This window comes from Anabrus simplex, chromosome 9 (assembly GCF_040414725.1).
Source record: "Anabrus simplex isolate iqAnaSimp1 chromosome 9, ASM4041472v1, whole genome shotgun sequence".
Lineage (NCBI taxonomy): Eukaryota > Metazoa > Arthropoda > Insecta > Orthoptera > Tettigoniidae > Anabrus > Anabrus simplex.
Window position 1 is genome coordinate 168,965,873 of NC_090273.1, and position 21,707 is coordinate 168,987,579.

Sequence of the window (21,707 nt, forward strand, 5' to 3'; positions counted from 1 at the left end):
TCCAGATGCACCCTCTTTGCTGACTCAGTCCGTTGTACTTTCTTTCTTCCATGATTCCCATTAATATTGATAGCTCCCCATCGAATTCCATTTCGTTCGCCAAGTTGTTTCCAAGGAGTCCCTCGCCTGTCAAATGGGAGTGGGACTCCGTTACTCCCACAGGTCCGAGGCTTGTTTAAAATGTTCTGAGCTCGGTAAATTCATGAGGCTGGATGCTACCCTACTTACTCATAGTCCAAGTGAGGATCTGCCTCTAACGGGTTATTGACCACCGGTGAATTGTATAGTCCTAGCCGCCTGAGCACAAGGAGGGCCATAACTCAGAACATGTCCGAGATGCCCACTCCCATTCCATAGCAACTGGTATCCCGACTCTCAGGACCACTTACTAGGCCACTCAGCCGTTCCCCATGGTTCACTAACTAGGACGTTACTACATTAACCCACACCATGAACTATAACTACAACCATTAACTATAACACATAGAAATATTATTCAATCCTCACTTGATTATATTAACTGAGCATATTCCGCCCGTATTTATGTCAATCACTATCTAAAGTAAAATGATCAAAAAAGGAGCAGTTGAAATAAATGTTAGATTACTAAACCGTAAAGCGTACTGTAGTGAGTGCTCGTTATGTTGCAGGTTGACGAGACCCACGAAGGCCAGTACACATGCACTCCCATCAATGAGTTGGGGACACAGGGTGCCAGCAGCCCTGTGACAGTGATCGTGCAGCGGCCTCCCATCTTCACCATCACACCACACAACCTGTACCTACGTAAGATTGGAGACACGCTTGAGATGCCTTGTGACGCGATTGATGGCAGCGAGACGCATCGACCAACCATCGTCTGGTTTAGGGTATTACAGAGTTCCAGAATACCGTTACGATCTTATATTGACAATTAAGACACAGATTTCCATAATCCAACCTGCAGAAATATTCATACCTTTATGACACAAAAATACCAAATTATGATAGGGAAACTTAAGAAACACGACACAAAATAAATCAAGTTTTCTACAATATTTCCTAAGAAAACAGTACACTCCAAGTAAACATTTTTCAAGAAAAAAGTACAACTGCGCAACCAGGACAGCACTATAGCTGCAGTCTATGTGGTACACATGACAACTGTACGGTATTGAGTTCAGTCTTATTCTTATACTGATTTAGAGAAGGATAGTAGTACACTCTCCTACTATAGCACTACTCCATGTGTAGAACTATATTGAGTTCAGTCTTATTCTTATACTGTGTTAAAGAAGGATAGTACCACACTGTCCTTCTGATAGCACTAGTGTATGTTGTACATCAATGTTTCTGTAATGGCGCTGAGAGCTAGACGCGTGTAAGTGTGCTCCGCAACTCACCTGTCTAAATCGCAAGACAGCTAGCAAGTTGTAATCGCGAGTGAGTGTAATCCCAAAGTTTAGGATACAAACTCATCGTGTGTGCAACTATGACCCTCAAAGAAGTGAAGGAAAGAATTATGGGCTTCGAAAAGCAAATGGCTCAATTCCAAGCCCGCCTGGAGGAAGCCATGTCTGCTCCCACCGGCAGTGCTACCAACCCCAGCGATGTTTTGACTGTGCTTCAAGCGGACTTCCGAACCTTTCGAAATACCATCTGTGCTGAACTCTCTGTTCTGAAAGACAATGTCGCTGATATCGAGAAACGACTTGAAATTCAGGAGGCTCGGAGTGACGAAGCGGAACAGTACAGTAGCGTAATTGTCTCTTTCTTCATGGAGTGAGCGAGACGCCTAATGAGGACATCTATGGAAAGGTCATTGAATCTTTCCGTGATAAACTGAAAGTCGAACTGTCCATTGACTCCATCCATTGCTGTCATCAACTGGGACGGTAATGTAGATCGACTGCTGATGTAGTGACTGATGGTAATCGGCCTATCATAATAAAATTCCTCCGCTACCACCAGCGGGATCAAGTTTGGCGCGCTAAACGACTGCTGAACGGCTCCAAACTACTCATAACTGAATCCCTCACTAGGCTGAGAAATGACATCTTGAACAAGGCAAGAGACGCTTTTGGACTGCGCAACACATACAGCCAAGATGGAAGGATAATCATTCACGTATCCGGCAAGAAATTTCAAGTGAACTCACTCGTGGAATAATAATCATTGATTAGGCAATATGGTGCAAGCAACATACTGTATGAACAATGTGCATTCTACGTAGTTTATTTATTTTTAATTTAGTGTATAGTTGTGAATGTGTGTGTTTGTGTGAATCAGCTGGCCACGTACCGTATGTACGAGAAAATTAAGATAAGCCGCATGTTTTACATTCCTTTAGCATGCTTGAGTTGAGAAGTGTTAATGAAAGTCCCCCTCCTTGCTCCCCCCTCGGCACTCAGCACTCCACTGAATGGCAGACCCTCCTCACACTCCCTTCACAGCCCTTTCACCGGAACATACATCTGGAACGACACGGCCTGCCTCTGACCGTTCCTCAAAACATTCTCCCTCCTATTCTACACATACCATTTTAGAGAAGGAACTGATGTCATTTAATCGCGCCCTGTTGTGTGCGCATGTCAACAGCCAATCCATCGTTGCTCACCTCGACGAACTGAAGACGATATTTGAAGAGAGTCCAATTCATAATGCTGCTGTAAGCGGGAGTTGGCTCCGTAGTTCGATTCCCTCAAGCATGGTTGACTTATCGGGATATGATATTCACAGGCATGATCGCACGACCAGACTACGTGGTGGGGTCGCCCTATATTGTAAATCAATGCTCAAGAGTAAAGTTGTTCACACGTCTACTCCTGCTGTAAAAACGGCTCCTGAATAGATGTTCGTAGAGGTGCTTTTCAATTCTGTAAAAGTACTTTTAGGTGTAGTATATAGACCTCCTGACGCTGTGCGAGACTTCCATGACTTAGAAGACAGCTTACTGAGACTGCTACTATCATACGAGTAAGTGATACTTTTTGGAAGCTTTAACACCAACTTATTAACTCTGAGCAACGACGCCTTATGACTCCAAAATATTTTTAAATCTTGTGACATGACTATATTACCCCTCAAACCCACCCACCACGTCCATACTTCCACTATTTCTGCTGATACATTCATAGGGCTAGTAATAACAAATAACCCTCAAAAAATCCTTCACCACGATCAAGTATCTGTTCCTGACATATTACACCCTTCCGGGCCTCGAATGGATGACCCACGCATAAGAATTCCTCCACGTAACTGGCTAAACACCTACGGATGAGATTGGATTGAAGAGCGGGTCGAATTGCTTAACGAGCTTCGAACCGCTCCCCTTCCTACTTTCTGTGCCGGCCCGGCAGCCTGAGCACTTGGGGAGTGGTACGTTCGAAAGAAAGACAAAAAAAACAAATACTTAAGATGGAGCCTTATGTCTATAATAGGACAGTAGGATCTCTGGGTTCAAATGCCTACTGGATACTGCTTAGCACTGCTACAATGACAAGAATCATAAAATAGGGGTTACGAATACTAATTTATTCAAATATGACATATTAAAGAAATTGACGCAGCTCTATACAATGAACAATCCACATATGGGAGGAAAAGAAAATAATGATCACTTTAAAATATGAATCGCCCATGGGCGTCGTCTGCATAACGGTGTAATTGAGGTTTTACGATTGCTATCGTTCATCTTTCCTCATTAGTTCATACCGTTCATGACATTTTTTTATATTATTCTGTCGATCACACCGTGAGATGATCTGATGTCCCTACTCACATATTACTTCCTGTTCTTAGCACGAAAATAACCGGGGCCTACGCTACATAATTACCATATTAAAAGAAACATTTGCATGATACACAAACAAACACACATACCATTTAGCTAAAACCCGGACTCCCTCATCTGTCACCAAGACCAGTCAACGCTGAACAAAGGTTCTGTTTGAACTAAAAAAAATATATATGCACATTAATTCTACACATACACAGATATATATATATATATATACACTTCATGCATAAAGAAGAGCCATTCCTAGAAAGAAACAGCATGGTTATCACTGTCTCCGGCCCTAGGCGCAAGCTTGGGGCAGCTCGCTCAAGGGCGCCATCATAATCCAGGGTCGAACTGGCCGACTCCCGACCGAGAGGTACTGTGGATTTCTGGAAATACCTAGGCTAGCTACAGTCTCATATCACCGGATGTCTGGGGGAGATCCCTACTCATTTATTAAATACCTTCTAAATCAGCGTGATAATATCATTATATAAGTATTCTTCGCTAAGCCATTTAAACCAAACAGAAGAGCACGGTGACGACCCAGAGCCCCAAGTCTTAATACAATAGTACAGCGGGATCTGTCTGTCAGGAGGGAGAGGGCCAGACACTCACACAAGAAAAAAGAAGGGCGGCCATTCACTTCGCACGACCACTTCTCATTCCTTGGCCACGCCAGATTCTTCTCTCCCTCACACGTCCACCCTTTTAATCTCGGGGACATATATCCATGGCCCACTTCATTTGTTTATTCATATTATCGTGGAATTCCCATGAAATACTCTTTTATTCTCTCCCTTCTCATTATTACCGCTGAACGCCGACTGTGGGCACGATCACTTCTAACTCATCTCATCGTAAATTCCTCGGGCATTCGGCCCTCTCATTACGTCTCATATCGCGTATCTTCTTCCCTTGGGCATAGGGCTCTCATGACTCCTCAGTCCACTTTTCCATACTCCTCGCTCCTACCACAGGAAATATACCTATATTTAAATCTTCTGACCAAAGATTAGGGACTCCTGCCTCTGGGTCTCACCCCGGCTATAGATTAAAAAAAAACACTCCAAATCATTCTGGCCAATTAATCAAAAATCACGGGAGACTTGCACATGGTCCCTCACACCTACCTAAATAACACAGCAGATACCTCTCTCGGTCGGGATTTCTTCTCTCTTGCTGTACATGCACTGATTATATGTGTAAGCTAGGCATGCATTGTCTGACTGACCCATGAGTTTCCCCGGCATATACGACAGCCACGTGGGACAGTAACTACCAACATTTTGACATGGTTTTCCCTGCTCGCCAGCATTCTTGTTCCAGCCACCCCTAAGGGGAACTCAAATATTCTCCTAACCTTGTTCCCATATTTGCTAGGACATTCTACATATTACTAAAAATATAACCCTCACGATAAGCTAATCATTAAGAAAAAAATGAGTCGTCCGGGAATTCAGCTCCCTTGAATTTTACTTCAACATTATAAAGATCAATAAAATGTCCATATTTGGACATACATTATCTTACAACATTTTGATATTTACAAAAGAAAGCTAATCCTATCCCCGGTTACATTATCATGCTTAAGAAATTAGATTTGGACATCACTCATCTGTTTGGTGGCCGTTGTTTTTCCTTCCACGGGAGACCCATGGTGGAGTTTACTCCTGCATGACCTCGGCGCTGGTGGCGGGCGTGCAGTCCTTCATCCCTGGTCCATACAAGTCCGACATCCTGGGGAACTCGTTCACAGCTGAAATCTTACAGTAATCCAAAATGGGTAACACGGCCTCTATTTCCAGAGATTACACCACGAATAAGCCGGTCTTTCAAATCACGGCGGGCGCGTTCACAGCAGGGATCGGGTGGCTCACGAGACTCGAGCACCCTGATTCAGAGTAACACTTTGGGTGATACCAAATTATGAATTTCACTGACTCATTAAAGCCGGCACTGTCCCAGCCGTATTCCGCTACTCGTTTGTAAATTATGCTCGCGGATTAACTAGTTTGACACGCGGCACAGAGACAATTCACCTAGGCTCGTTTGGCCTCCCGTTACACTTCACAAAGGCTTTGTACTTCACAGCGGCGATGGACACAATAACACTCTTAGTAAGCGGTCAATGGGTTCGGACTGTAAAACTGGAGCACCGCGGGACACAGTGTCCCTTCTCAACGACCCGCAAAGAACTGTCTTCTGCGATGGCCAGCCCGGCCTATATCATTTTGCCCGCCGGAAACCTGGGGGCGTAAACGTTCACGGTTCATTAAGAACAAGAGCTCCTTTCATACCAAGAATTGAAGACATTTAAATAGTGCATCTTGTGGCCCTCGACCTCCTCTTTCATTTGAGCCAGGCGTGCCGGACCTACGATCGGCAGTTTTTATGCAATTTGCTTCCCGCCTTTGATTAATTTATTAGCGTTGTATTCACATGTGTTAGCAATATGTTACATCTGGACAGCTGGTGACCTCATTTCTTCCCCTGAATAAATTATTACATATTTTTAATCTGGGAAACGCAGAAAATTCAGCTCTATTCAATGGTGTGTCTCACATAATTTTCCTATGTCTGGATCAAAATATCATCCCATTTTTACGCGCCAAAATCCGACGTTGGCACCCGTGACACGTGCATAAAAAACAGGAAGTTCCTTATGTTAGTTTGGAACTCTGGGAAGCTAAGCCACACCTCGGGGCGTATCTGACTACTCCAGCATCGCGTCCTCTTCTAGCTCTCTCTGCAAGTTGAGAGGGTATTTCCGCGGGGGCTTGGCTCATGCCCTGTCTTCCCTTTGTTTTTCAGGCACTCTTTCGCGGGTTCCATTGTGGCCAGACGCCGCTCGATCCCCATCGCCCATACTGCTACCAATGACGCGACCTTTAGGAGTGATTTTAATGAAGTAGAAAGGCACCTATAATTCCAATGAGCTGTACAGGACACTGTACGGTTTCAATATCCAAACATGACCTCATATACATAGCATACTCTCTTCGCGTGCCGAAGTACCGACCGAAATATGTAACGTTTAGAGACTTTAAAAGGATGAATTTAATACAACTGAGACAAGATGCACAACTCTGCACCTGGTATGACATAATGATGAAGAGTGACATTGACGAGAAAGTGGAAATATTTAATTCCCATTTACATGAATTGTACAACAAACATGCACCAAAGCGTTCTGTGAGAGTAACACGTCCACCCTGCCCTTGGCTGACTGCTGATGTTAAGACTATGATGAAAGAACGAGACGCACTACACCGACGCTATAAGCAGACTCAACCAGCTGATGTACATGAACAGTACCGTGTTCTTCGAAACCGAATTACGCTTGTAATTCGTAAGAAGAAACTGAGTTATTTACAGCATCTAAACAAAAACATTAACACTAGTTCCACATGGCGACAACTTCGGTCACTGGGTATTGGTAAACCACTTGCGAAGTATACTGATCCCGAGGTATCCCTTGATGAATTAAGTACATATTTCTCCACGGAACGTCTCACTCCTGACACAACGACAGTACAAAACACCATGAACGATATATTAAGGCAACAATCCCCAGTCCGTCCTGTATTTGAATTTGATACCATTACAGAGCATGAAGTAAGAAGGGAAGTTATTTCAATTAAATCTCACGCATCAGGAGCTGATGAAATTCCCATTTCATTCAAGACTTGCATAATCGACATAATATTGCCCATTTCTACGCATTTACTTAATACCTGTCTTACTTCAGGCAAAATCCCAATTAAATGGAAAGATGCACTCATTGTGCCTGTCCCAAAAAACTCTCCTGCAAGCAATACATCTGACTACCGACCTGTCTGCATCCTCACAGGACTTTCTAAGGTTCTGGAGGAGATAATGCATAAACAAATTGTTATACTTGGAAAAACATTCTGTACTTGATCCCTTACAGTCTGGTTTTAAGAAAGGACACAGTACTGCAACGACACTAATCAAAATCACGGATGACGTTAGACGGGCTATGGATGAACGAAAACTGACTATAGTTATCCTTCTAGACTTTAGCAGTGCGTTTGACAATGTAAATATAGACATATTGTTAGCTAAGTTACAAAAACTACACATGGCTCATTCTGCTATTCATCTCTTGTGCTCATACCTCAAAAAAAGACGACAGCGAGTTGTATCAAAGATGAAGACTACAGAATGGAGGACTAAGCTATCTGGCGTTCCCCAAGGGTCTATTCTTGGACCTCTTTTTTTCTCCTCATCTGAACGACTGCAACTATTATCTTTATGCTGACGATCTTCAGATATACTCACACTTTACAGTCCCTGACATTAGCAATCCACCATATGAACTCAAATTTAAATTCAATTAGTCCGTATGCTAAAGAGAACTGACTACTAATTAACCCGAAGAAAACGCAAGCAATCATAATAGAACAATCTACACTTTTAAATACGCTGCACATCATACAACAGCCTAACCTCATGCTCTGTTGTGAAGCTATACCTTTTCAGAAGTATGTAAAAAACCTAGGTGTTGTCATGAATGACACATTGAACTGGAATGACCATATAACAAGTGTCTGCAGAAAAGTATATGCACCTCTTCACCCCCTAAAAATGAAACAATCCATTCTTCCACACAGCATGAAAATAAAACTTATTCAAACTCTCATTTTTTCAATAATTTATTACTGTGGTGTATTAACCGATGCAAGTGGAGAACAAACTATGAAACTTCAAAGGTCAATGAACTCTTGCATACGATCGATTTATATTTCCTTTGAACATTAGGACACATATTTGTCCTTATTATGAGAAGCTATTCTGGCTGAAAATTGATGAACTAAGGAATTTACATACTGCGACATTAATTTTTCGACTTCTGAACGAATCTACACCTGAATACCTACCCTCACATTTTAACTTCCTCTCATATTTCCATGGACATAATACCAGATGTACTTCTACCCTTATATAACCGGTTAATCATTCATCTGTATACAGCCACCCTTTCCAAGTGTCTGGGGCAAGGCTATGGAACACTACGTAATAGCAATTCAACAGTCTCATTTAAACGGTCTTGTCGCGATTTCCTCTTAAATACGTGACCAGCTTGTATGAATGTTAGTGTGTATGAGTGCAAGCGTGATTTAGAACTATTGTTAGGTGATGCAGGTGTAGATAGGCTAGATAATATCAATCATTAAAAATAACAATTATAATCTGTTATAATATTACTCCATAAATGTAGCTAGCTCCTAGGGATTGTTAATGTTATTTTACCAAAGTATGTGATGATGTACTGTACGTGGTGTAAGAGAGGGCCGTGAGCCCTAACTTCGCCACATACAAAGGCATAAAGTAAATAAATAAATAGTACTACACTGTCCTACTATAGCACTACTGTATGTGGTACATCAATATTGAGTTCGGTCTTACTCTCATACTGTGTAAAAGAAGGATAGTACAACACTCCCCTACTATAGCACTAGTCTATATGATACAACTATATTTAGTTGAGTCTTATTCTCTTACTGCATTATAGAAGGATAGTACTGCACTCCCCTACTATAGCACTAGTCTATATGGTACAACTATATTTAGTTGAGTCTTATTCTCTTACTGCATTATAGAAGGATAGTACTGCACTCCCCTACTATAGCACTAGTCTATATGGTACAACTATATTTAGTTGAGTCTTATTCTCTTACTGCATTATAGAAGGATAGTACTGCACTCCCCTACTATAGCACTAGTCTATATGGTACAACTATATTTAGTTCAGTCTTATTCTCTTACTGCATTATAGAAGGATAGTACTGCACTCCCCTACTATAGCACTAGTCTATATGGTACAACTATATTTAGTTCAGTCTTATTCTCTTACTGCATTATAGAAGGATAGTACTGCACTCCCCTACTATAGCACTAGTCTATATGGTACAACTATATTTAGTTGAGTCTTATTCTCTTACTGCATTATAGAAGGATAGTACTGCACTCCCCTACTATAGCACTAGTCTATATGGTACAACTATATTTAGTTCAGTCTTATTCTCTTACTGCATTATAGAAGGATAGTACTGCACTCCCCTACTATAGCACTAGTCTATATGGTACAACTATATTTAGTTCAGTCTTATTCTCTTACTGCATTATAGAAGGATAGTACTGCACTCCCCTACTATAGCACTAGTCTATATGGTACAACTATATTTAGTTGAGTCTTATTCTCTTACTGCATTATAGAAGGATAGTACTGCACTCCCCTACTATAGCACTAGTCTATATGGTACAACTATATTTAGTTCAGTCTTATTCTCTTACTGCATTATAGAAGGATAGTACTGCACTCCCCTACTATAGCACTAGTCTATATGGTACAACTATATTTAGTTCAGTCTTATTCTCTTACTGCATTATAGAAGGATAGTACTGCACTCCCCTACTATAGCACTAGTCTATATGGTACAACTATATTTAGTTGAGTCTTATTCTCTTACTGCATTATAGAAGGATAGTACTACACTCTTCTACTATAGCATAGTCACTATATTTAGTTGAGTCTTATTCTCATCCTGTGCAAAGGAAGGAGAGTACAACACGCTCTTACTATAGCACTAGTCTATGTGGACAACTATATTGAATTTAGTCTATTCTCATACTGCATTAAAGAAAGATAGTAATACCAGGGCCAGTAGAAATGAATTGTGTGACGACTCCATTGAATCACATGTTAACAGACGCGGTGTACATGTTCTCCGCCGTCTATAGCACTGCTGTCGATAAAACGTCCAAGTATGCGCGCTTTTTGTTGGCTTAATGTGGAAGTGTGTAACCAGTTTGTTATATTTTTCGGTAGCTTTATACGGTCTCTAGTCGTGTACGTGCAAAATGTCCGGTGTTAACTTTTCGTGAACTGAAATGTGAAAAATATAACGCATTTGAGTTTAGGACGTATAATTTGGCATATGCTTCAATTCACGACTGCATCTGAATATTCCTACATCTTGCTATGTCTCGGGTTGAAAGCCGGGTTACGATAAACATTCATATGAGAAACTGTGGGAAACGGATTTTTTCTCCCCCAAAAGATCCCACTCTGTTCTCGAAGTGGTCGAAAGCTATCCCACGTCAAGATCTGCCTTTAAGTGATAAAAGTCGCATCTGTGATGCATGTTGCGGCCGCACTTATCCAAAAATGTGACAGTTTCATTACTAGTGATGAAAAAGTGGAAATTCTACGACAGAAATGGAAACTGGATCTTACAGCAGTCCCACATATTTTTCCTAATCTTCAGAAATATTTATCACGAAAATCACAGTAAGAACATCTTCATATCAACGCCAGTCTACCAAATTATAGTTCATTACACTCGTGATTATTCCATGGTAAACTCCCCTACTATTAGATCTAGTGACGGTGATAAATCACAGGTTAGTGGTGATAATGAGAGGGAATTCATCTTTAAAATGAGAATTAAACATCTCAAGAAGAAGGTTACTCTTTTAGCAGAAGATTCAAAGGAGAAAAGCGAAAGAATGATGAACTAAAAAGGGAGCGTCAAGAAATTAAATTACCCAAAAAACAGATAAATACCTCTAACGAAAGGCTAAGTAGGAAACAGAAGATGATACTACATTGAAGAAGAGCAATACCAGAAGTTAAAAAGGCATGCGTTGTGATCAAGAAATTCTACTGGAAGGATTCCTACTGAATTTAAGTCTCCGAAAGTTTACAGGCATTGTAGACAACACAACTTTCTGCCACTGCCATCACCATGTTGTACGGCTATGGAAAATGGAATTCATTTTTATAGACAGTCACACCAATGGTTTTGAGCGAAGTGAAGCCATAGAAATTTTAACGAGGGGCCTCAATGATGTTTTTGATGCATTGGATGCCAAAACTCCTAACGAAGTATTATTTCCTGATTGTCAGAAGTTTTATCGTTTGTGTGAAATGAGTAAGATCTTATAAGCAGCAAACAATACATTCGCCTCTGCGAGAACTCTTGAGTACATGCGTGTGACGCTTAAAAGCACAATAGAACTTACACGGTATTTGTGGAGCCGCGGTTTTTCTTATGTGCTTACAGGCAAATTCAACCAAGACCCCTTGGAAAGGCACTTTGGTATCCTACGATCCATAAGCTGTGATGATCACCCTTCTACAGAGGACGTTTTGCATCTGCACATGTTACAATCAGTGTATGTCTCACTAAGCAATTCTATACCTCAAGGAGGTAATTGCCAGTCTGAAGTTGAAGTACCCTTAACATAATTTTTCAATCAGATTAGAGCCATGGCAAAAGCTGTTGCCAAAGATAATGCCAAAATCATAAGTACAGCTCAGGAGAAAATTTACAGCAAGCTTACCTTTGATCAGCCATCCTTATCAAGTTGGGAAGATGAACAAGTAGTTCCTTTCGCCAGTTCAAAAATGAATGCTATTCATCACTTCTGTGGGTATATTGTTAAACATGCAAGCAAAGTGACAGACTGTACAGCATGTATTGGATCTCTGCAAAACAATACCGAGGAGGCAAAAGGTAGCCCGTTTTCAGCCTTAACAAGTCTACAGGAATATTGTAACTCATCCAACTATCTCATTTACCGGTACCCATAAAGTGAATTATTATTGATGTTTTCTCATGTAAGGGAAGTTGTACAAGAAGCATTATGGGGCGAAATATTTCAAGAATGCCTGGATAGGTTGCACTCAATGTCGCATGCGAGGAATCGGTTCCGCGATGACGTCACTAGAGTGTGCTGGACGCACTCCTCAGCGTGAGCCGTCCGTATCGCCGCCGTCTCAATCCTGACGGTGGTGGTCCGTGTATTTGAACGTGCATCATTTACTACTTATTTTGTATACTTTATAGTGTGATAAAAACACCCATTTACTGGTTGTCATGTCACATAACAATTTAAGCTGGTAGTCTGGGTGTAGCAATCGACCTTGTCAATTACGCTCATAATGTATTCTTCTGGCAGGACCCAGTGTCGTCTGGTATGGGCTAGAACAATGACCTGTCTTATACTTGGCTTTGACAAAATGAAAGTGACTGAGGTATGAGCGATGCTATTAATGCCAATCCTTATGCAGCCAGTCCCTGCTATGAATGGTGTGAAAATGTTGCTCATTGGGTCGGTTGGTGCATGCATTTCAGTGGGTTTGGCAGACTGATATGTAATAGCAACTTCAGGCTCCTCCCTTCCCTAGTACGCCTCTTCAGTAATTCCTAGGCCATCCATGACAGCTGATGGCGGAGCTGTTGAGGATCCAACCAGCCTTAGGGCTGAAGACTGAACATATATGCTAGTATGTCGCTCGCACCCACACAGATAAGAATGAATGCTACTAAATATTATTATGAGAAACGGTTAGAATTATTTTTGTTTTCACCACTGCTTAACCCTAAGCGAAGCGAAAACAAGTTATTTCACTCCCTCTCCTCAGACGAGGAGAGGCGGGCCATCAGCTCAACTAAGGAGCTCTTCGGCCGTGTAAAGGAAAGTATTGACTGAAAAAGTGAAAATGTAGGTGGGGGGGTGTTGTATACACCAGAGGGAGAAAAGACTGAGAGAATCTGGCGTAAGGGTACCGTCACAACAAGCCGGGACCCAGGGTGAAGCCCCCAAAGCACCCCGCGCAGGCAAACCCCTACGAACAGCAGGGGAAGAGGGGACTATTATCTCTATTTAAGACTGATGGAGCTCGGGCGCGGATTACAGAAAGTGACATTTATTTACAGAGATGTACATAAGACGATGAACCGCTTCAACAAAGTTTCCGCTCCGGCGAATTTCATCACGGATGGAGGTTGGAGAACAAGAGGTGTCCACGCCCTTATTAGGCACGAGTACATAGTGGAGAGGGGAGGCGTCTGCCCGTGTGATTTTCCTTGGGCCGACTGGGTAACAGCAGAGATGAGCGCCACCCAGCCGATACATACGATATTCGAAGAAGGTGCTTAACCCTAATCCTACCTGAGGTTGTAGAATTGTATTTTGACAAAATAATAGTAATATATTATGTCAATCCCCGTACAAGTTTTGATTTATTGGGAATCCATACAATTTGATTAGTTTCAAACAGAGAATAATTTTCTAATCAAATTACAGTACCGGTATATAACTTCAGGACACTACAATGAGAGCAAGCATGGCTTGTGGAGTGAGTGACCTGGTTATAAACTAAAACGAACTGACAATACAGAACACATTCGTGCTGCATGTGTTTACGTATCTGCATCATAGATGGTCCTACTAGTTCCTCGGAATCGATTTCGGAATCACGTACCCGATTCCCCAGGCATATGGAATCGATTCTTCGCGATTCTGGTCGCAACCTATCACTATACATTACTTTCAAAACAAGGAACACTATATCTTAATTTGCACGAAACACAGATCGCACATAAACACAATCATCACACTGAAACATCACACTAATAAACACACGGTTTTAAATAATTTATTTAAACGATAAGTTCGGAATTTAGTCACATCAGATCTCATTTAAAATCACATGTTCAGAGACAGCTGATCAGCAGCGCCGCGTAGTGTAGGAACGTATCGTCACACTATCTACTTCTATTCGTCCTGGTACTACACTCTCCTACTAGTCTATGTGGTATGCTATATTGAGCTCGTATACTGTTTTACAGAAAGATGGTTCTCCGCTGCCCGTTGAGAGAATGACGATGCACAACGGTAACCTGACCATCGACAATCTCAAGGAGTCTGACCGCGGACTGTATCAGTGTGTAGCGAGCAACGAGGCAGCCACCATCACTTCAGACACCGAGCTCATGATCGAGAACGTTGCGCCCAGAGCCCCCTACAACGTGACTGCCACCAGTGACACCTCCACTGTTACCCTGAGTTGGGTTCCAGTCTTCGAGCGACCACCACTCGACTACAGTGTGTTGTCAGTATCTCCTCTTCACATTCCTTAATAGATCTTCATTGTTTGAAACATCTTTCACAGATTTCAATGGGAATGGTCCATAAGACTTGTAATCATTATTTTTCTTGAAAAACGGTGACATCATAACACGACAAATTCTAAGAACGCCTTAAGAAATAACACATTTTCATCTTCAGCACTTCGAATTAGCTCTTGTTATGTCCATTTTTGGCGCCCCTCATGAATGGACTGTCTTTATGAATTCTGCATTACCCGCAATTCAAAGCGACAACATTTTTCTCATTAAAAAGTTGTAAAAGTGAAATAAGTCTCATTTAACGTTGTTTTTCACTTACAGAGTAGTCCTGTGTGATTCTTCCCACGATTAACTCATATTAAATTTAAATTTCAAGGAAATATCTGCCTACATTTGAACTTTGGCGACGCTTGTCTGAGGTGACTGTTGGCACTGCGCAACTATATGTTTGTACTTCGTGCTGCATGATGTGCTTTCCATCAACAGCATTAAGAACATTTCTTCTTCTTCATCTTTATCTGTTTGCCCTCCAGGTTACTCAGCGAGGGATCCCACCTCTACCGCCTCAAGGGCAGTGTCCTGGAGTTTCACACCCTGGATCGAGAGTACTTCGCCCAGGTGGCCTCACCTGCTATGTTGAACTGGGGCCTTGCGGGGGATGTTAATATTGGAAGGGATAGACAAGGAAGAGGGAAGGAAGCGGCCGTGGCCTTAAGGTAGGTACCATCCCGGCATTTGCCTGGAGGAGAACTGGGAAACCTCGGAAAACCACTTCTAGAATGGCTGAGGTGGGAATCGAACACACATCTATTCAGTTGACCACCCGAGGCTGAGTGAACAACGTTCCAGCCCTCGTACCACTTTTAAAATTTCGCGGCAGAGCCGGGAATCGAACCCGGGCCTCTGAGGGTGGTAGCTAATCACGCTAACCACTGTCGTACCCCGGCCAACAGGTGAGACGCCGAGCGGTGAGTGGAATCAATCAATCAATCAATCAATCAATCAATCAATCAATCAATCAATCAATCAATCAATCAATCAATCAATCAATCAATACTGATCTGTATTTAGGGCAGTCGCCCAGGTGGCAGATTCCCTATTTGTTGTTTTCCTAGCCTTTTCCTAAATGATTTCAAAGAAATTGGAAATTTATTGAACATCTCTCTTGGTAAGTTATTCCAATCCCTAACTCCCCTTCCTATAAATGAATATTTGCCCCAGTTTGTCCTCTTGAATTCCAACTTTATCTTCATATTGTGATCTTTCCTACTTTTATAAACGCCATTCAAACTTATTCGTCTACTAATGTCATTCCACGCCATCTCTCAGCTGACAGCCCGGAACATACCACTTAGTCGAGCAGCTCTTCTTCTTTCTCTCAATTCTTCCCAACCCAAACATTGCAACATTTTTGTAACGCTACTCTTTTGTCGGAAATCGCCCAGAACAAATCGAGCTGCTTTTCTTTGGATTTTTTCCAGTTCTTCAATCAGGTAATCATGGTGAGGGTCCCATACACTGGAACCATACTCTAGTTGGGGTCTTACCAGAAACTTATATGCCCTCTCCTTTACATCCTTACTACAACCCCTAAACACCCTCATAACCATGTGCAGAGATCTGTACCCTTTATTTACAATCCCATTTATGTGATTACCCCAATGAAGATCTTTCCTTATATTACCACCTAGATACTTACAATGATCCCCAAAAGGAACTTTCACCCCATCAACGCAGTAATTAAAACTGAGAGGACTTTTCCTACTTGTAAAACTCACAACCTGACTTTTAACCCCGTTTATCAACATACCATTGCCTGCTGTCCATCTCACAACATTTTCGAGGTCACGTTGCAGTTGCTCACAATCTTGTAACTTATTTATCACTCTATAGAGAATAACATCATCCGCAAAAAGCCTTACCTCCGATTCCACTCATTTACTCATATCATTTATATATATAAGAAAACATAAAGGTCCGATAATACTGCCTTGAGGAATTCCCCTCTTAATTATTACAGGGTCAGATAAAGCTTCACCTACTCTAATTCTCTGAGATCTATTTTCTAGAAATATAGCAACCCATTCAGTCACTCTTTTGTCTAGTCCAATTGCACTCATTTTTGCCAGTAGTCTCCCATGATCCACCCTATCAAATGCTTTAGACATGTCAATCGCGATACAGTCCATTTGACCTCCAGAATCCAAGATATCTGCTATATCTTGCTGGAATCCTACAAGTTGAGCTTCAGTGGAATAACCTTTCCTAAAACCGAATTGCCTTCTATCGAACCAGTTATTAATTTCACAAACATGTCTAATATAATCAGAAAGAATGCCTTCCCAAAGCTTACATACAATGCATGTCAAACTTACTGGCCTGTAATTTTCAGCTTTATGTCAATCACCCTTTCCTTTATACACAGGAGCTACCATAGCAACTCTCCATTCATCTGGTATAGCTCCTTCGGTCAAACAATAATCAAATAAGTACTTCAGATATGGTACTATATCCCAACCCATTGTCTTTAGTATATCCCCAGAAATCTGATCAATTCCGGCCGCTTTTCTAGTTTTCAACTTTTGTATCTTATTGTAAATGTCATTGTTATCATATGTAAATTTTATTACTTCTTTGGCCTTAGTCTCTTCCTCTATCTCGACATTATCCTTGTAACCAACAATCTTTACATACTGCTGACTGAATACTTCTGCCTTTTGAAGATCCTCACATACACACTCCCCGTGTTCATTAATTATTCCTGGAATGTCCATCTTGGAACCTGTTTCTGCCTTAAAATACCTATACGTACCCTTCCATTTTTCACTAAAATGTGTATGACTGCCAATTATGCTTGCCATCATGTTATCCTTAGCTGCCTTCTTTGCTAGATTCAATTTTCTAGTAAGTTCCTTCAATTTCTCCTTACTTCCACAGCCATTTCTAACTCTATTTCTTTCCAGTCTGCACCTCCTTCTTAGTCTCTTTATTTCTCTATTATAATAAGGTGGGTCTTTACGATTCCTTACCACCCTTAATGGTACAAACCTGTTTTCGCATTCCTCAACAATTTCTTTAAACCCATCCCAGAGTCTGTTTACATTTTTATTTACCGTTTTCCACCGATCATAGCTACTTTTTAGAAACTGCGTCATGCCTGCTTTATCAGCCATGTGGTACTGCCTAACAGTCCTACTTTTAAGACCTTCCTTTCTATCACATTTATTTTTAACTACCACAAAAAAAGCTTCATGATCACTTCAGTTTCCCTATAGAGCTCATCTGGTTTTATCAGCACGACATCCAGGATATTTTTCCCTCTGGTTGGTTCCATCACTTTCTGAATCAGCTGTCCTTCCCATATTAACTTATTTGCCATTTGTTGGTCATGCTTTCTGTCGTTCGCATTTCCTTCCCAATTGACATCTGGCAAATTCAGATCTCCCGCTACAATCACATTTCTTTCCATGTCGTTTCTCACATAGCTGACTATCCTATCAAATAATTCTGAATCCGCGTCAGTGCTACCCTTTCCCGATCTGTACACTCCAGATATATCAAGTTGCCTATTATCTTTAGAAATGAGCCTTACACCTAGAATTTCATGTGTCTCATCTTTAACTTTTTCGTAGCTTACAAATTCTTCTTTCACCAGAATGAACACTCCGCCTCCCACCTTTCCTATCCTATCTCTACGATACACACTCCAGTGCCGTGAGAAAATTTCTGCATCCATTATATCATTTCTCAGCCATGATTCAACTCCTATTACAATATCTGGTGAATATATATCTATTAAATTACTTAATTCTATTCCTTTCCTTACAATACTTGTACAGTTCAACACTAACAATTTTATGTCATCCCTACTTGATTTCCAGTTCCCTGTTCCCTTATCACCGCTCCCTAGGCCATCCCGTTTCCCTGAATGTACCTCCCTATTACCCTTCCAAACAAATTTCCTAACTTATACGTACCACTGCGGTTTAAATGAAGGCCATATGAGCGCAGATCCCTATCTCCTACCCACCCATTTGGATGTAGAAATTTCACTCCCAGTTTCCCACATACCCACTCCATAGTCTCATAGCCATCACCTGATGGCTAACAACAGTACTAAAACCGAAAGGGATATAAGATGGTAATTTATAGGCGTTAGGTAAGTTGGTTGTTAAGAGTTGAAACTCATATGATTTCCTATATATGTGCGTATATTAACAGATGATGTACAAAGAATATACACGTACAATTGAAGTCGATCACGTAATGTGACGTACTGGAACTAGTCTTCCTCAGAACGGCAACTCCATGTAAATGCAAGTGGAACCTAAAACATTAGAGTGCCACTGAAATGCTAAGCGATGTTAAAAACAGAGTATCGTGGAGTCTCACAGAGATTCCTCAAGCTTTAAGTTGCCAACTATGATAAAACCCAGAAGAACTGGGGCTTAAGTCGAGAATCAAAGTATGAATGGTGAATACGAAGTGTTAGCACCACCGTTCAACCTGATCTACAAAGAAATATTCTCTATTAGAGAGCTGAATATCATCTTCAGAGTGCCAATCAACGAAACGGTTTTTGTGTAAGCCAGGGAACGGGAATAGCATGTCTGTTCTCCTTCCACAGGTACCGACTACAGGGCTCTTCAAGGTGGCAATCAACGAAACGGTTTTTGTGTAAGCCAGAGAACGGGAATAGCATGTCTGTTCTCCTTCCACAGGTACCGACTACAGGGCTCTTCAGAGTGGCAATCAACGACACGGTTTTTGTTTAAACCAGGGAACGGGAATAGCATGTCTGTTCTCCTTCCACAGGTACCGACTACAGGACTCTTCAAGGTGGCAATCAACGACACGGTTTTTGTGTAAGCCAGGGAACGGGAATAGCATGTCTGTTCTCCTTCCACAGTTACCGACTACAGGACTCTTCAAGGTGGCAATCAACGACACGGTTTTTGTGTAAGCCAGGGAACGGGAATAGCATGTCTGTTCTCCTTCCACAGGTACCGACTACAGGACTCTTCAAGGTGGCAATCAACGACACGGTTTTTGTTTAAACCAGGGAACGGGAATAGCATGTCTGTTCTCCTTCCACAGGTACCGACTACAGGACTCTTCAAGGTGGCAATCAACGACACGGTTTTTGTTTAAACCAGGGAACGGGAATAGCATGTCTGTTCTCCTTCCACAGGTACCGACTACAGGACTCTTCAAGGTGGCAATCAACGACACGGTTTTTGTGTAAGCCAGGGAACGGAAATAGCATGTCTGTTCTCCTTCCACAGGTACCGACTACAGGACTCTTCAAGGTGGCAATCAACGACACGGTTTTTGTGTAAGCCAGGGAACGGGAATAGCATGTCTGTTCTCCTTCCACAGGTACCGACTACAGGACTCTTCAAGGTGGCAATCAACGACACGGTTTTTGTGTAAGCCAGGGAACGGGAATAGCATGTCTGTTCTCCTTCCACAGGTACCGACTACAGGACTCTTCAAGGTGGCAATCAACGACACGGTTTTTGTGTAAGCCAGGGAACGGGAATAGCATGTCTGTTCTCCTTCCACAGGTACCGACTACAGGACTCTTCAAGGTGGCAATCAACGACACGGTTTTTGTGTAAGCCAGGGAACGGGAATAGCATGTCTGTTCTCCTTCCACAGGTACCGACTACAGGACTCTTCAAGGTGGCAATCAACGACACGGTTTTTGTGTAAGCCAGAGAACGGGAATAGCATGTCTGTTCTCCTTCCACAGGTACCGACTACAGGGCTCTTCAGTGTGGCAATCAACGACACGGTTTTTGTGTAAGCCAGGGAACGGGAATAGCATGTCTGTTCTCCTTCCACAGGTACCGACTACAGGACTCTTCAAGGTGGCAATCAACGACACGGTTTTTGTGAAAGCCAGAGAACGGGAATAGCATGTCTGTTCTCCTTCCACAGGTACCGACTACAGGGCTCTTCAGAGTGGCAATCAACGACACGGTTTTTGTGTAAGCCAGGGAACGGGAATAGCATGTCTGTTCTCCTTCCACAGGTACCGACTACAGGGCTGTTCAGAGTGGCAATCAACTACTTTGTCCTTGTTTAAACCAGAGAACGGGAATAGCATGTCTGTTCTCCCTCCACAGGTACCGACTACAGGACTCTTCAGAGTGGCAATCAACTACTTTGTCCTTGTTTAAACCAGGGAACGGGAATAGCATGTCTGTTCTCCCTCCACAGGTACCGACTACAGGGCTCTTCAGAGTGGCAATCGCTGCGTCTTGTCAACAGTGGCATCACAGAAGCCACAATTACCGGGTTAAACCCTGGTCGCACCTACGAACTAATGGTTCTTAGTCAGGACCAGCATGGCGATGGCATGATCAGCAAGTCCATCCTTGTCCAAACTAAGGGTAAGCCGTAATCTAATTATATTACATTATGAAAATTCCAAATAAAGGAATAACAAGAAGAAGTGTTTGCAGTTGACCATGACCATGGTTCGCTACCCGTACAGTAATAATTGTCTCCTCCTCAGACAATCGTTGAACAAGAGTCAAGAATATCCGCTTCTGTTGCCCTTCGATTCCATATTTGCTTTCTCACTTCCTCCACATTGATTGTTAGACTCAAATAGCTGCCATTTTCCACTCTGCTTCAACATTTAATTTCAGTTCTTCATTGCGAATAATTCAACTTTCTTTGCTTTTCTTATATTTTTATAGATTTTTCTTTGTCCCCGATGTCGTTCTTGTTGCTTGTATCCAGTTCAAATAGTGGACACATTTTATTGAATTGCACGGTTCTTAGCACGAATTGTGACTCACTATTGTACCGGGAAATGGTTATGATCTCAGGTTACTTATTGGAGCAGGTACAGGGCGAGTAACAGGTGGTAACTAACATTATTGATATTCCCGCCGTTGATTTATCAAAATTAAATTTTCAATCGATCTTTTCAGAATGCAAAAATGAAATATACGCGCTGTTATATTCTGAGACATCAACTTGATGTT

General features: G+C 41.9%; 1 protein-coding gene across 3 annotated transcripts in view; it reads left to right on the plus strand.

The window, feature by feature from the left end:
* bdl (borderless) overlaps positions 1 to 21,707 on the plus strand; it is a 297,068-nt gene that overhangs the window by 227,760 nt on the left and 47,601 nt on the right. For all 3 annotated transcript variants that reach the window (XM_068229205.1, XM_067153899.2, XM_068229204.1), the window contains exons 6-8: positions 651 to 869; positions 14,428 to 14,690; positions 20,932 to 21,104. In XM_068229205.1, coding sequence (XP_068085306.1) covers positions 651 to 869; positions 14,428 to 14,690; positions 20,932 to 21,104 — 655 coding nt within the window. The remainder of the gene's footprint in view (positions 1 to 650; positions 870 to 14,427; positions 14,691 to 20,931; positions 21,105 to 21,707) is intronic.